General features: G+C 44.9%; 1 protein-coding gene across 2 annotated transcripts in view; it reads left to right on the top strand.

Annotated features, from left to right (window-relative positions):
• VAV1 (vav guanine nucleotide exchange factor 1) overlaps nucleotides 1-14,449 on the top strand; it is a 48,407-nt gene extending 33,958 nt beyond the window's left edge. The window contains exons 20-27 of one of the 2 annotated variants that reach the window (XM_013045332.2): nucleotides 437-573; nucleotides 904-969; nucleotides 4,439-4,470; nucleotides 8,297-8,413; nucleotides 9,792-9,879; nucleotides 11,048-11,162; nucleotides 12,466-12,614; nucleotides 14,137-14,449. In XM_013045332.2, coding sequence (XP_012900786.1) covers nucleotides 437-573; nucleotides 904-969; nucleotides 4,439-4,470; nucleotides 8,297-8,413; nucleotides 9,792-9,879; nucleotides 11,048-11,162; nucleotides 12,466-12,614; nucleotides 14,137-14,190 — 758 coding nt within the window. In that variant the 3' untranslated portion in view covers nucleotides 14,191-14,449. Of the gene's footprint in view, nucleotides 1-436; nucleotides 574-903; nucleotides 970-4,438; nucleotides 4,471-8,296; nucleotides 8,414-9,791; nucleotides 9,880-11,047; nucleotides 11,163-12,462; nucleotides 12,615-14,136 lie in introns of both variants that reach the window. The other variant, XM_004771616.3, reaches the window with a different exon arrangement.
• Nucleotides 14,450-15,167: the final 718 nt, after the last annotated feature.

The following is a 15,167-nucleotide window of genomic DNA, read 5'->3' as shown; positions in this document are numbered from 1 at the left end:
CTTCTGGCTTCTTTGATCAGCATCATGTTGGTGAGACTCACACCTTTTTCATTGCTGTGTAGTATTCCATTGTACAATTATATTGTACTTGGCATATGCATTTTATTGAGGACATTGGGTTGTTGCCAGTTTTTGGTTTTGTGAAGAAAGCTCATCTAGGATTTTGGTGGACATGAGTGTTTACTTCTCTTGGTCACGTACACCTGAGTGGAATTGTCGGGTCACAAGATAGACACCTATTTAGCTTTGGGAGATAAAGACAGTTTTCCCAGTGGACTCTCACCAGCAATGTAGGAGAGTTCCAGGTGCTCCATATCTTCACCACCACTTGGTGCTGTCAGTCCCTACTTTTTGCCATTCTGGTGGGCTGTGAGACCCAGTTTTGAACATCTATGACCACCAATCACACCGAGCCACCACCTTCCCTCCCCTCCAGGCCTGCCGAAGATGGAGGTGTGTCAGGAGTACTATGGGCTTCCTCCACCCCCTGGAGCCTTTGGACCTTTTCTACGGCTCAACCCTGGAGACATCGTGGAGCTTACCAAGGCTGAGGCTGAACAGAACTGGTGGGAGGTACAGGCTGGGCTGTGGGAATGATGGAGAAGGACCGGAGTGTGGCATCATTGGCATAGGCAGTCCCTAGAAGTGACTCTGGCAGGGGAGGCTGGTCTGGAGGCAGCCCTGGGAAGGGTGGTAAACATGGGGATTTCTAGGGCTGGCCTGGCCCTTCTGAGCTGGCTGTCTTCCCAGGAAGTTGATAGTGGCTGGCACTCCGTGGGTCATGGTCCTGCAGGCTACAGAGAGATAGATGGACAGAGTGGCCACTAGGTAGAAGATCAGCGCACACTCATACACGCATGAATACGTGTAACCTCTCTGTGTCTTTCACTTCTGGCTTTTTAGGGCAGGAATACGGCTACCAACGAAGTTGGCTGGTTTCCCTGTAACAGAGTCAAGCCCTATGTGCATGTAAGTGCCTCAAATCTGGACATAGTGAGGGCAAGGGGGTCCAGAGAAGGTCCCGTGAGGGTGGGAAGCCTTGGGGTGACACCCCTGAGATAGGGAGGACCTGCCCATCATGGTAGGTCATTCCCAAGTTCGTGTTCTGCCCAACTTGCCTACTGAGCCCAGAGTGGGGGCCACACAGAGAATGATGACCTGTCCTTTCCCCCTTGATTCTTCTTGTATGAAGGGTCTCTCCCTCATAAAGGAGAAGGAACAGGGGCCCGAAGACTGGCCAGCCCGTTTCCTTCAGAGACAGCAAATGTTGTCCCATCAGGTGTGGTGGCCACTCACGCCTCCTGGCCACCTGCCCACAGTTTGCCCCACCTCTGTTCTTCCCCTGTCCTCTGCTCACCTGACCACCTCATTCTCTGATGACCTCAGATCTTTCCCACTCTCCCCAGACCTCCCTCCCTTATTGTAGTCGCCCTCTGCCTGTTTCACAGCCCCAATAGGAACCCGCAGAGGGGAACCTCTCCCCTATTTTGTTGCTTCAATTTTGTATCATTCAGGCTTCCAGAAAGGTTGCTAAAATAATGCAAAGAACTCCAAATAGCCTTTCCCCAGATGCACCAGCTGTCAACATTTTGCCTCATTTGCTCTTTCATTCACTCTTTCTCTGCACATTTTATTTTAAAAATTCATATTATTTTTTTCTTGAGATATTTAAAAGTAAGTTTACAGATATATTTTCCCTTCACCCTTAAATACATCCTAAGAAAAGCAAGAACCTTTTCTCACATATCCATAGCATGATTTTAACAAACAACCCTGATTTTGACACTTGATGTTGACATTATACTATGATTTAATCTATAGTCCATATTTAAATTTTGACAAATTCCCCCAAAATTGTATTTTAGAGATTTTTTTTTCTTTTTTGGCCTGGGGCTTCCTGATTTCTCTGTAATGGAGCTACATTATACATTTTCAATTCCATGGTTCTGTCCAAGTTTATTCACAGATGTTCTACTATAAAGACTAGCTGTGTCCTAATCAATCAATCAACTTACCTATCAATTGTCATCTATGTATCTAATGATCATCTATGTATCTGTGTCTCTGTGTGTCTCTTAATCACTTAGGTATCAATTTATGTATCAAGCTTCTATGTATCTGTGTAGCTGGGTGTGTGTCTATCTGCCCGTTGGTCAGGTATGTACGTACGCATTTATCTCAGGAAATGCCCGTGGATTCTTACTTTAAAGTCCCAGCTTTGGCCAGTGGGAGCCCTTTCAGGCTGGCTCATCTGTTCTTTTGTTATGTCTCCTTTATTCTCAGAGCTCTTCCTCATTTTCTGGCCTAATACCAGACCTACCTTGTACTTGCCACGCCCCAGTCTTGGAATCCACCGTTTTCCCAAAGAGCCCTGGCCCTTTCAGTGGGACATGACATTCAGGAGCCAAGATCTGGGCATCTCTCCAGTTTCTGCCTTCAAATGTACTGCCTTCCTAAAGCTACACCCAGCTTAGCCTCCTCCTCTCCCATTACAATGAAGTCTCTGAGAAAAGAGAAAAAAATGACAATTCTCCATTCTACTCAAGGATTCCTTCCTCCTGGCACCACCTACCTTATGAGATAACTACTGTTAGTTGTTTTCTGTGTGCCTCTCCGGCGTTTCTTAGTGCACATCCAAGTAGATACAAACACGGTTCTCATGTCCCCCATGATATATTCGGAAGATTTGATACTCATTATTTTGCTGCCCTCCCCTTTGCCCCTTGCCCCTTAATATATCTTGGGATCTTTCCATATTACTATATGTAGATCAATTTATTCTTTTTTTTTCCCTTCAAAAAATTGAGGTGAAAATTGAAAAAAACATAAAATTATTAGACATTTAAAATCCACACTTCAGTAGTACTTAATGCATCTTGCAACCACTTCATTTACTTGAAATATCTAGAATAGGTGCACCCACAGGGCCAGAAAACAAATGGGAGATTCCCAGATATTAGAGGTTGGGCAGGAATAGGGACTGACCATTTAATGGGTGATACGTATGGGTTTTCTTTTGGGGTGATGTTTTGGAACTGGATAGATTGTTCCTCATTCTTTTTTATTGTTACTATTTTTCAGTTATGGTAAAACACACATAACAAAATTTACCATTTTAGCCATTTTGAGTGGTGCACTAGGAAGATTCGCAGTTATACAACCATCACCACTGTCCATTTCCAGAACTCTTTTCATCACGCAAAGCTGAGACTCTGTCCCCATGAAACATTAACGCCCCACCCCTTCCCTCAGCCCCTGGTAGATGGTGGGAACCATCTGCTTTCTGTCTCTATGACTTTGACTCCTCTCGGGACCTCAGATAAATGGTGTTGGTCCTTTTGAGAATGGCTTTTGCACTGAGCATAATGTTTTCAAGGTTCATCCAATGTCCTTCTTTTTTTTTTTTTTTTAAGATTTTATTTATTTATTTGACAGACAGAGATCACAAGTAGGCAGAGAGGCAGGCAGAGAGAGAGGAAGGGAAGCAGGCTCCCTGCTGAGCAGAGAGCCCCATGCGGGACTCGATCCCAGGACTCTGAGATCATGACCTGAGCTGAAGGCAGAGGCTTTAAACCACTGAGCCACCCAGGTGCCCTGGAATGTTCTTCTTTAAGGCTGAATAATAGTCCATTACCTGTTCATCTCTTGGTGGGCACATACCTTTTGGCTATCATGGATAATGTTAGGAACATTATCATGGATAATGTTAGGAACATGGATGGGAAAATCTATCTCTCTTTGAATTCCTGTTTTTAATTCCCTTGGGTAGATACCCAGAAGAGGAACCGCTGGATCATATCGTAATTCTATTTTTAGTTGTTGAGGAACTGCCATCTGTTTTCTCTAGCAGCTGTATCATTTTACATTTCTGCCAGTAACGCCATAAAGTTTCCAATTTCCCTATAACCTTGCCAACACTGTCTTCTGTTTTTGTTGTTTGTGTTGTGGTTTGGTTTTGTTTTGTTTTACGGTAACCCTCCGAACGTGGTGGAAGCAAGCACCTTTGTATTTATTCAGACCAGGAGTTAGGCTTTTCGTAAATAGACAGATCATGCAGGTTTTCATCTTTGCAGATCAGAGGCTCTCCTTGTGACCTCTCACCGCTGCCAGAGAAGTGCAAAAGCACGAGAGGGCATGACTGTGTTCTAGTAAACATTTGTGTTTGGGGACTTTGGCATGTGAATTTCATCCCATTCCCACAGGCTAGGCAATATCATTCTTCCTTTAATTTTTGTCAACCATTTAAAAACTTAAAATCCATTCTTGGCATGAGGGTCATCCTAAAACAATTGGCTGCTCAGTCCCTCAGTGAACAGCACAGTGCCCGGCACTCAGTAAGTGATGGTGAAATGAATGATAGTAGATGATCGCGAATAATGGAGTGCCTTGCGAACCTGGGTTCTCGATCCTAAATCCCAGTCTCTGTCTGTGTCCCTAGGGCCCCCCTCAGGACCTGTCTGTCCATCTCTGGTGAGTAGAACTACGTTTCTTATTTTCAACTTGAGGCCCCCTGGGGTCCCAGGTGCAGCATGAAAACCATACTCCAGCCCCTTGGTTACTCATTTTTTGAACTCTGGGTATTGACCGCTGGGTTGAGCCCTGTGCCCAGGGCTGCTGAAGAGTGAGCTAGCAAAAGAGGGTCCCTGACTCTGGGAGATTAGGGTCTCACTGGAAGGAAAATGATGGGTGGGGGTGGGAATAACAGCTCCTCCCTCCTGCTTTTGAATATCTGTTGCAGGTAGAACAGTGAGGGTTAGAGGTTTACAGTGTTGCTTTTGTAGCCCACTGACCTGGGTGCAAATGCTGAGTCCCACATTTCCCAGCTGTGTGATCTTGGGCCAGTAATTCAACCTCTCTGGGTTTTAGCTCTCCTTTCTGGAAAATAGATTGATACCAACATCTACTTTATAGGGTTTCTATAAGGCTTTAATGAGCTATTACCTGTACAGTTCTTAGTCCTGTGCCTGGCACACAGTAAGCCCTTTATTATCCATGATTAGATTAGATCTGTTCCTATTGTGGCCATCTCATTATGACGACATTTCATCCATTCTAAATGCACTTTTTTTTTTCATGTTTGAACCACTCTGACATTGGAATGGCTCTTACAGTCAATGGAAGATCAGTCTTCTGCCTAATGTTATGGGTAGGAGTTTTTATTTCATAATGGCCCGTGAAAGAACAGTGCCCTTTACGGTTGCTGGCATCCTAGATGATGTCACATGGGACTGTTTCTATGAGCGCTGTGTCAGCACTTTTACGAGCACTTCGAATCCTCCTAATAACCATTTGCTTTTCTTCCTGCCTTTTGGCAAAGAAGGAGGAAACCAGGGCTTAGCGAGGGGAAGTGATTTGTTCAGTGTCACACAGTGAGGAAGTGATGAGACAGGATGGAACCCATCTGCCCCCACTCCAGAGCCAGAGCTTGCTGCCCCTCAAGAGTCCTATTAACACAAGGGGCATAATAACGCTCACATTTTCTGAGCTCCGACTGTGTACCAGGTGCACTGGCTGCATTACAGCCAGTGGTCAGAAATGCTGCTCTGGCAGAAAAAAATGTTGCTCTGGGCTGGGGGCAGTTTTAGCTTCCTCTTTTCAGAAAAGGAAATTAGGACTCTGAGGGGCAAAATCAGTTCCTGAGGTCACAGAGCAACCCAGGGGCAGAACCAGGACTCAGACCCCATCTCTGCCCTCTCCTGCTGGAGCTGTCATGCCTGGAGCTGGGTCACTCATTTCCGGTGCAGGATTTGAGGGGGCGTCAAAAACTCAGGGATCGAGATCCATAATATTTCAACGTGGCACTTCATATAATCAAAAGCGAGGCAAACAGGAACGCCAGGCTGGCTCAGTCGCGAAGCGCGCAACTCTTGGGGTGGGGAGTTTAAACCTCTCATTGGGTAGAGAGCGTACTTAAAAAAAAAAAAAAAAGCAAGGCAAAAAAAAAAATCCATCATAAGCAAAATATCAAAATTATAAATAAAGATGGGATCTGACAGGGCTGGGGGTAGAAAGAGGCGACACAGTGAACCCCCAAGCCCAGAGTGTCTTTATTTAAAGCCTTAACGTTTTGTGCCCCATGGGGTTTTTTGCATTATTTAAAAAAATTTTTGAAATTTATTCATTTGAGAGAGATACACAGACAGAGGCAGAGCATAAGTAGGGGGAGAGGCAGGCTCCCTGCCCAGCTGGAGGCTTAACCCACTGAGCCACCCAGGCGCCCCGACTTTGCATTAATTTTTAAAACTGAGTTGAAATCCACATAACATACAATTAACCATTTAGAGGGGCATTTATATTCATATTTACATTTCTGTTACATATGTCCATGTATGTATCATACATAGTTTTATTTCACCTCAAATTAATAGATATAATTTATGTTGTATATTTACATTTGCAGCTAAGTGCATTCATGTGCACCTTTACATATTGTCTATAATTACTTATCATCTATAATCGGTACATATAGGTTACCTATTTACATTTATAATATAATATATTCATATTCGCATCATCCATAATTGTATATTCTCTGTAATTAGCATATATTATTTATGTTATCTATCTATGTCTACAACATAAATGTATTTATATCCAGTGGCATTTGGTACATTCCCAGGGTTGTTTGGTCATCACCACTATAAGTCCAGAACATTCCATCCCCCCAAAGGAAAGCCCAACTCCTCTAGTGGTCACCTCTAGCACCCCCAGCCCCTCGCACCCACCTCTGACCCTTTCCCGTCCATGGAGGAGCCTGTTCTGGGTGTGTCACACACATGGAACCGCACCCCGTGTGGCTTTCTCTGTCTGGTTCCCTCTCTGAGCATCGTGGACTCAGAGTCCATCCACGGGGCAACATGTGTGGGCACCTCACTCCCTTGACGGCCCCTTTGGATTTTTTTCAGAGGGAGAGTGTTGGCTCCCTCTTCACTGTTTGTACCTAGGGCTCGTGTCTCACTCTCCTCACCCAGTTTCTGTCCTGGTGGCCACAGAGAGGGGTGAACAGTGGGCACTCAGAAAATGTCCATCCAAGCATTGCCAAATTCCAGATTAAAGGTAAAAAACCCCTGCTTTTCTACACTCACACTCTCAATCAAATGTGTGGGTTTTCCCCTACACCCAAACAATTTGGTTATTCTTCCCTCTCAGCTGGGTGTCCTACAGTTCAGTCCACTTCTGACACTACCCACTTGGAGATGGCATCAGACCCCACAGGTTAGGGGTTGGTTCAGACCAGACTGTCTGCACATCAGGTGCCAATCTCAAGTCCAGCCCTCCAGGACTTCTCACTGACCTGCTGCAAAGTGTAGGCTCCCACAACCCCCTCCCTGGCTGGCACAAACCCCTAGAACTCAGGAAATCCATTTACTTAGATAAACAGTTTATTATAAAAGGGCGTATCAGGGCACGAGAATTCCTGTCCCTTTCAAGGTCCTTCTAGCAGGACTAAGAGTCCAGTTGACACAAGACAGACCAATAAGGAGAAAAATCAAATTTAAGAATCAAATTGACATGAGACAGATGAATGGGAGAAAAATCAAATTTAATTTTGTAGGTACAGGGAATCCACACAGACATTGAAACCCAAAGACAGTCAGGCAAAAGGAGACATACATGTCATTCCGAACTAAGGAGAAGGGGGCAAGTGTGTGGGACGTAAAAGGGAGGGAATGGACGTCACAGGAAGATGAAGAAGATTAAATGTCTGGTACACAAATGTTTGCTGGGCCACTGGGGATTCGTGGGACACAGAGGATTTGATTGAACGGGCCTCGCTAAGTTCCTCTCTGTCGGCCACACCTTCTTCATAGCCTCACGTAGGTATCTGGGGCGACAGTGGCTCTCCTCCCAGAGTGGGTCCTCTGTCTGAATTCTTTTTAGTTATTTGTTGGGGAGGTAGAGTTTTTCCTGAATCTGCTGGGTTTTGATTGCTTTTTAATTTTTTTAGATTATATATTTTTGTCAGAGATACGAAGAGAGAAAGAGAGAGAGAGAGAGAGAGAGAGCACCAGCAGGGGGGAGCAGCAGGCAGAGGGAGAAGCAGGCTTCCCGCTGAGCAAGGAGCCCAATATGGGACTCAATCCCAGGACCCCGGAATCATGACCTGAGCCAAAGGCAGACCCTTCACTGACGGGGCCACCTAGGCATCCGGGGTTTTTATTGCTTTTTAACTCAAAACGGTCTTCATGCTAAATTGGCCCATTTTGGAGCAGCCTGCTCTGGGACTGTCACCAACTTAAAAAATCACAGGCATGGGGGCAGTGTGGACCTCTCTCCTTGGTATATATGTCCACAGGTACGCCGGTCCCATGGAGCGCGCAGGGGCAGAAAGTATTCTCACCAACCGGTCGGATGGGACGTTCTTGGTGCGGCAGAGGGTGAAGGACACAGCAGAATTCGCCATCAGCATTAAGTAACTAACTCCTCCTTCCCTGACCCCCTATGACCCGGGTGCTGCAGGAGCCTGGCAGGAAGGAAATGTACAGTTTTGACAACCATCTGTTACTGAGCCCCACAGTGTCCTGGGTGATCGCATCCATCTTACTCCTTTTCCTTGACTGACAGCCCACGAGAAAGAGCTGTGCCTCCCAGACAGGCTCCAAAAGGCGTTTAGCACATTCGAGCAAGAGGCAGAATTGCCAGGTGGACCAGTGCTAGCCGACCCCTTTGCCCATGTCTGTCTGTGGTGTGCAGCGTCTCACTCATGGTGACTCGTTCCCTGGTTGGTTTTGTAATTTTGTCTTGTGATGTCCAGTGGGAATTTCCCAGTGGGAATCTTGTACTGCTTGGGTCTCCAGAGATTTTGAATTTGTTTCTGTTGATCACCAACAGGTTATTTTTTTTTCCAGGTTAAACATTTTAGGCTAATTCCTTAGTTTCCCGGACTGTGCAGGTAGTTTAAGTTCAAACCCCAAACCTACATGAGGGCCGGTGTGAGGTTCTGAATTTCAAGGGCGACATTTCCATTTGGGGTCTGAGACAGACAAGCTTTCTTATGGTCCCCCAGGCATCGGGTGGTTTTTCTAGAAGATGTAGTATTCACTGGTCCAGGCTTATGGGGTGTGGGTGGGTCTCAGTGCTAACCTCCATCCCCCTGGACCCAGTACCTCATCCCATGTTTCTATGGGATCATCAAAACATAAGCTACTTAGTTAGCAAGATCAGCAAACCCCATAGGGTAGCAGTTCACTGAGCAAGCTCAGTTTTAATTTCAACCTCATTTTTGGCCTCTGGCGATTTCCCCTTACTTTTTTGAGAGCTCAGTGCTTTTTTCCCCCTCATCATTTCTAGTTTTCTGTGGTCAGATTTTTTTTTTGGGGGGGGGGATGGTTATCTAGTTTTCTGTTGACAGAAGTAAATATCGCTTCCATGTCTTCACTAGTCTGTGGCCCGGCATGTTGGTGGAAATGAGTCTCTGTTCCCATCCTGCAGATTCTAGGTCCTCCGACTTGGGGGAAGCACAGATCTCATCCTCTCTATTCTAGACCATGGCTTTCTTTGCAAGATCTCTGTGACTTCTCAACAACCCTGTGAGTCAGGGAAGGAGATTCATATAGACAGGGGAAGAAGTGAAGACTCCTCCCAGGGAAGGAATCCTGCTGGGGAAGCAGGAGGCATTTTCTTCAGTCTTTGGGTTTCAGTGGTTGTTCCCTCCTTGAAGTTGTCAAGATTGTTTCTTCCATGGTTGGGGCTGTGTAGCCTGGGGGGCGCTGAACCTGGGCATGGGATGAGCTTGAGTCCCCAGCCTCAGAGTCCTGTGACCCCCTGTTCCTCTCTCTCACTGCTTCCAGGTATAATGTTGAGGTCAAGCATATTAAAATCATGACAGCGGAAGGACTGTACAGGATTACAGAGAAGAAGGCTTTCCGGGGGCTTACGGTAAGGGCCAATCTACCCCAACCTCGGTGTCCTAGAATCTAGGAGGAGAATCTAGCCCTCCCTGAAGCTCCGTCTCGGGACCCCATTTATTGCACAATCTTTTTTGTCCTCCAAACTTGATTCTGAAAAATCTTCCCCTCATTTTTTTGTCTGAAAAATTTCCAAAAAGTTATTAGAACAGTGAAATGAACATCTGTGAATCCTTCACTTAACTAATAGTTATTATTCTGCCTCTTTTGTGCCCTGTCAATCCCTACCCCCTGCACATTTATTTAGCCCTATATAAGAATAAGTTGCAAGCATCTACACCCTTCACCCAAAAATACTCTAGCATGAATATCTGGAGAACCAAGACATTCTTGTACCTCACTACAGTATCATTATTACACTCAGGAAGTTGAGCATTGAGGCAAAATTCTTATGTATTATACAGTATTTTCCAAACTCTTGATTGTCCCAAGTGTCCCTTTTATAGCTCTTTTGTCATTCAGAATATAATCAAGAATCACACATTGCATTTAGTTTTTATCTTCTTAGTTTCTTTTCATTTGTAGTACTTTGCCAGTCTTTTAAAATCTCTCTCTCTCTCTCTCTCTCTCTCTTGCTTTCTCTTTTTGTCTTTCATGATACTGGCATTTTTTGGAGTCAAAACTCTAAACCATGAGACATTTTGTTTTGTCTTAGCTGCGAGGCTCTACTGCCCCCCCCTCCCAGGGCACTGAATTCCGGATCTGTCCATTTCCAGATGTGAAACCCTGGCCAAGTAATTTGTCTTCTCTGGGACTTGGTTTCTCCGTGTATAAAATGGGAGAATCATGAATGTATTCGTCTTTCATGATTATTAGGAGATTTTGATGATGTGTGATTGTACACTGACCAGCACATAGCAGGTACTCAGGAAACAGAATTTCTTAATATTAGAATAATTAATTGTAAAAATAAGTCTCTTGGCACCTACAGTAGGGGCTGATTTTGGTGAGCTGGTTATCAAGCAAGTTGATTATTTGGTAAGTTTATTATGAAGTGATTTGTTTATTAAGTGATCTCCTCCCCTGAGAATGGTCCTGATTGCCCAGGAAGGGAATAAACTTCCTGTCATGGGGAGTAGTTAAGGAGTCACTTACCAGGGGTGCCAGAAGAGAAAGCATCGGTCCCTCTGTCCTTCCAGGAGCTGGTGGAGTTTTATCAGCAGAATTCCCTAAAGGACTGCTTCAAGTCACTGGATACCACCCTGCAGTTCCCCTTCAAGGAGCCTGAGAAGAGAGCCATCAGCAGACCACCAGGTAGAGGTCTCAGGCTGGGGGCCTGTGCCCCAGCTCCTTCTTACTGTAGAGGGCAAGTTTGGGGATGCCATGGACATTCCAGTGGGCATACAGAGGTCATGTCTGGTAAACAGTGGGAGCTTCTTCTCATACTAGTCTGTCCCTTTGCTCTTGAGTGGTTTCCATGTTCATTTGCTTGGGTGGGAGGTGGGACAGAGGTTACTTTTGTATTGGGGAAGATGAGGACACTAGGTACCAGAAGGGTCCTCACCTGCACCTTTTAAGCCTGTATTTTTATATCAGTATCAAGGATTAATTAGTATCTGTAACATTATCTCACAAAAAGGCAAGACCTTTAGTGCACTCTTCTCTTCTCCATTGCATCTCTCCCCCATAGTTTCATGGACATTATCTGGGATATTGGATACAGTTTTCTATGAATTAAAATAAATATGACATGTTTTAAGAATTATTTCTTAACAACTGCATTTAACTTCCCAAATATAGTATCAAGGATTATTCAGACTCCATCTATATTTCTTGTTTTCCATATTTTCCTTTAATTTTTAAAATTCCTTTTCCTGATTCAAATGTCATTTTGCTAGGGTGCATCCTGAAGTATGTTTTTCAGAAAAGTCACATGGGTGGTATAGTTTCTGGATTCTCATATATCCAAAAAAATTTTTAAACAGAGATTTAAAAATTAATTATTATTAAAACATTAAATTTTTGAAAAAGCAACACCAGCATAACATTAGGACTCCAGCCCTCATCAGAGAATCCTCATCACCCAATGGGGTAAATGTTTGTGTCTGTCCACACATTACTTATATGCTCTGGTGTATTTATGGACCTTAGCATACTTGGAGAAATACTATAAATTATTTTTCCATTCTACAATGTTGCTTAATATTTTACTATGAAAAGTTATCTGTGTCTTTCCCCCTTATATATCTTTCTTTTATTCCCTTTCTTTTTTGACCTTTGGTCCTCTTCAGGATAATTAACATTAATCACCTTGAATGAATTTCTTCATATCTTCCCTTTATTCCTTTCACTATAAATATATAGAAACCATTTATAAAAATTCACAAATGGCATTATTTTCTAAACCTGGATACTGGTTGGGCTAGAAGGATGATGCGGAAGTACAGTTGTGTTCCCTCAGATCACAGGGCACCCAATACTCTTCATGAAGTATTGAGGGACCCTTTGTCCTGGTGTTACTCTCCTGAGAGCATTGCCTTCCTCCAGCTGTCCCCAGGTGGTGGGCAGATGTCTGCTCCAGGCCTTTTACCCACCTCTGCTCTCCCCTACACAGCAGGGAGCACCAAGTATTTTGGGACAGCCAAAGCACGCTATGACTTCTGTGCTCGGGACCGATCAGAGCTATCCCTCAAGGAGGGTGACATCATCAAGATCCTTAACAAGAAGGGACAACAAGGCTGGTGGCGAGGGGAGGTCTATGGCCGGGTAAGTTGGAGCAAAGCTTGGCAGCCTGAGGAAAGGGCATGGAATGACCTGTCTATTTGTCCTATAGTCTGGAATTACGGAATAGAGCAGGTGGGGAGTGGCCCCATAGGTCTTCCCTGCTCAGAGGAGAGGAAAGGAGATAGAGATTTCATTCATTTCCATAACTTGTATTTATTTACTGAGCACCTACTATGTGCTGGGCATTTCCTGGGTGCAGAGGATTAAAAAATGAGTGTGGTACAGTCACTGTCCTCGTGAAACTCAGAATCTAATGAAGATGATAAACATGTAACAAAACAGGTACAATACTAAGTGGTCGGGGTTGAGATGGGGAATCATGGGGAAGGGTAGGAGCAGGACAGGAGGACTTCTGAGAACCTAAGGTGATCACTGAGGGGTGGGTAGTTAACCAGGCAAGAAGGTCATAGAGAGGGTGGAAGAAAGTATTCTAGGCAGAGACACCAGCATGTGCAAAGGCCCTGGGGTGAGAGAGTGATTAGCATGTTGGGGGGACGCAAAGGGAGGGATTTTTGTCTGTCCTGTTCACAGCAGTGTCAACAGTGGTTGGCACATTAATAGGTGCTCAATAAATATTGAATGCATGAAGAGACATATAACTGGAAATGACCACTTTGCCTTTTGTGCTTTTTTGCCTGCCTGCATTTAGACTGTTAGGAGGGACCACATGGTTCCTCAAAAAATTTTCTACCTGGTTCTTATTTTTATCTCATGAAGACAGAGAGTCTTTATTTTATCAATGAATGAGTTCCTAGTCTCTAGAATACTGCCTCACTTGTAATGGTTTCTCAAAAATATTTGCTGAATGAAGGTAAGGACACTGGTTAGGAGCTTACATTCTACTGGGAGAAACATATGTGAAAAAACAGTCCAGATAATTGCTTAGGTGAAGAGTTTTGTTAAGACTTGTGAGGGTAAGTTCAGTGTGCTGTGGAAGACAGTTGGGTTTCTCAACTGTTTCTCAACAGCTGAATTCTCAGCTACAATGAACTCGTCCATCCATCCGTCCGTCCATCCATCCATCCATCCATCCTCTTAAGAAGTATTTATTAAGCATCTCGCATGTGCGAGGAACTTTTCTAGACTCTTGGGTATCTAATGGATAAAACAGACATCAATCCTTGCCCTTGAGGAGCTCATGTTGTAATGGGGGTTGGGGGATAGACAACAAGCCCATAAATAAGTAACATATAATCAATAAGATACTGACAAGTGCTACAGAGAAAAATAAAGCAGGGATAAGAAGTGTTGGGGTGGGTGCAATTTTAAACAGGGTGGTCAGGAGGGTCTCACTAATAAGGTGACATGTGATAGAGAATTCTGGAAGGTATGGGCGGGTGTATCAGCCATGTGTACCTCTGGGAGATGTCCTTTCTGGGGTAGAAGTTGTGGCAGGTGCAAAGATGGCAGGTGCAAAGGCCCTGAGGTATGAGAGAACCTTTCTGTTGAGGAACAGTGGGGAATGTACAGAGGCTGCCCTGACCACTTCCTCTTCTCTTTCCAGGTTGGCTGGTTCCCCTCCAACTACGTGGAGGAGGATTACTCTGAATACTGCTGAACTTTGGCACACTGGCGGAGAGATGAGAAAGTCCAGGCTCTGAGCCCAGGATGAGCAGGCAGCAGGGCCAGGGGGGCTGTGACAGGTCCCAGCGGCCCGAGAATCCAGGATGGACTGTGGAGGGCCCGTGTCCAGCTGGCAGGGCTGCTCCTGGGATGATGCCATGCCATGGTTAATTTATAACACACTGGTTTTCTCTTGGGGCCCCTCAAGAAGGTGGAGCTCAAGGCAACAGCTTTTAATAAAATGATGAAAGGAATGACTGCTGTCATCCAGGAAGACCTGGATGGGAAAGGGTGGGAAAGGACATGGGGGCACGGATGAAAGCCCCCTTCCAAATCCTCACCTTCCAGCTTTATCATCTTGCTTTGCCATTTAAGATAAGACCCCAAGAAGGAAATGGGACCCCCACAAGACAGGAAAGAATTTTACACTCACAGATTCCAGATCACAAAACTGTAGCTTTCCTATATTTTTTCTTTGCTAGAACTTAGCTACCCTCCAATTCTACTAAGAGGTAGAGACTTCACTTTAGTTTCCCCCAAGATCAGGTTTAAATCTCAAGGGCTTGGCATTGGGGTATTGGGGGGATAGCTGGTACTTGGTGGTACCACCTTATCACATTATCACACTGCCACCTGCAGAGACGTCATGGTTTCTACTTCACCTCTGGTTCCTCTGTGTCTCCCACATCCTTCTTGGCACATGCAAGACATCTGGCTGTTTGTCCTGAAATGCTGAGTGGAACAACTCTACCTTTTGGTTTACCTGCAACAGTCCTGGCTGTTCAACCCTGGTGTAGTTACTAATCATGATCCTTCTCATTCTCCAAAGTGTACTGGTGGGTGATAAATTATATGGTCACTGTCTTAGGTTGGGTTTCTTCAGAAGCAGAGCCTGAGACAAGGATTTGAATGTGCAAAATTAATCTGGAAGGTGATTCCAAGAAGTAGCCAGAAGGGGAGGGAGAGGGGAGA

Source organism: Mustela putorius, unplaced genomic scaffold, assembly GCF_011764305.1.
Source record: "Mustela putorius furo isolate JIRA1106 unplaced genomic scaffold, ASM1176430v1.1 tig00000095_pilon_pilon_pilon, whole genome shotgun sequence".
NCBI lineage: Eukaryota > Metazoa > Chordata > Mammalia > Carnivora > Mustelidae > Mustela > Mustela putorius.
This window is presented reverse-complemented; position numbering and strand designations above follow the sequence as displayed.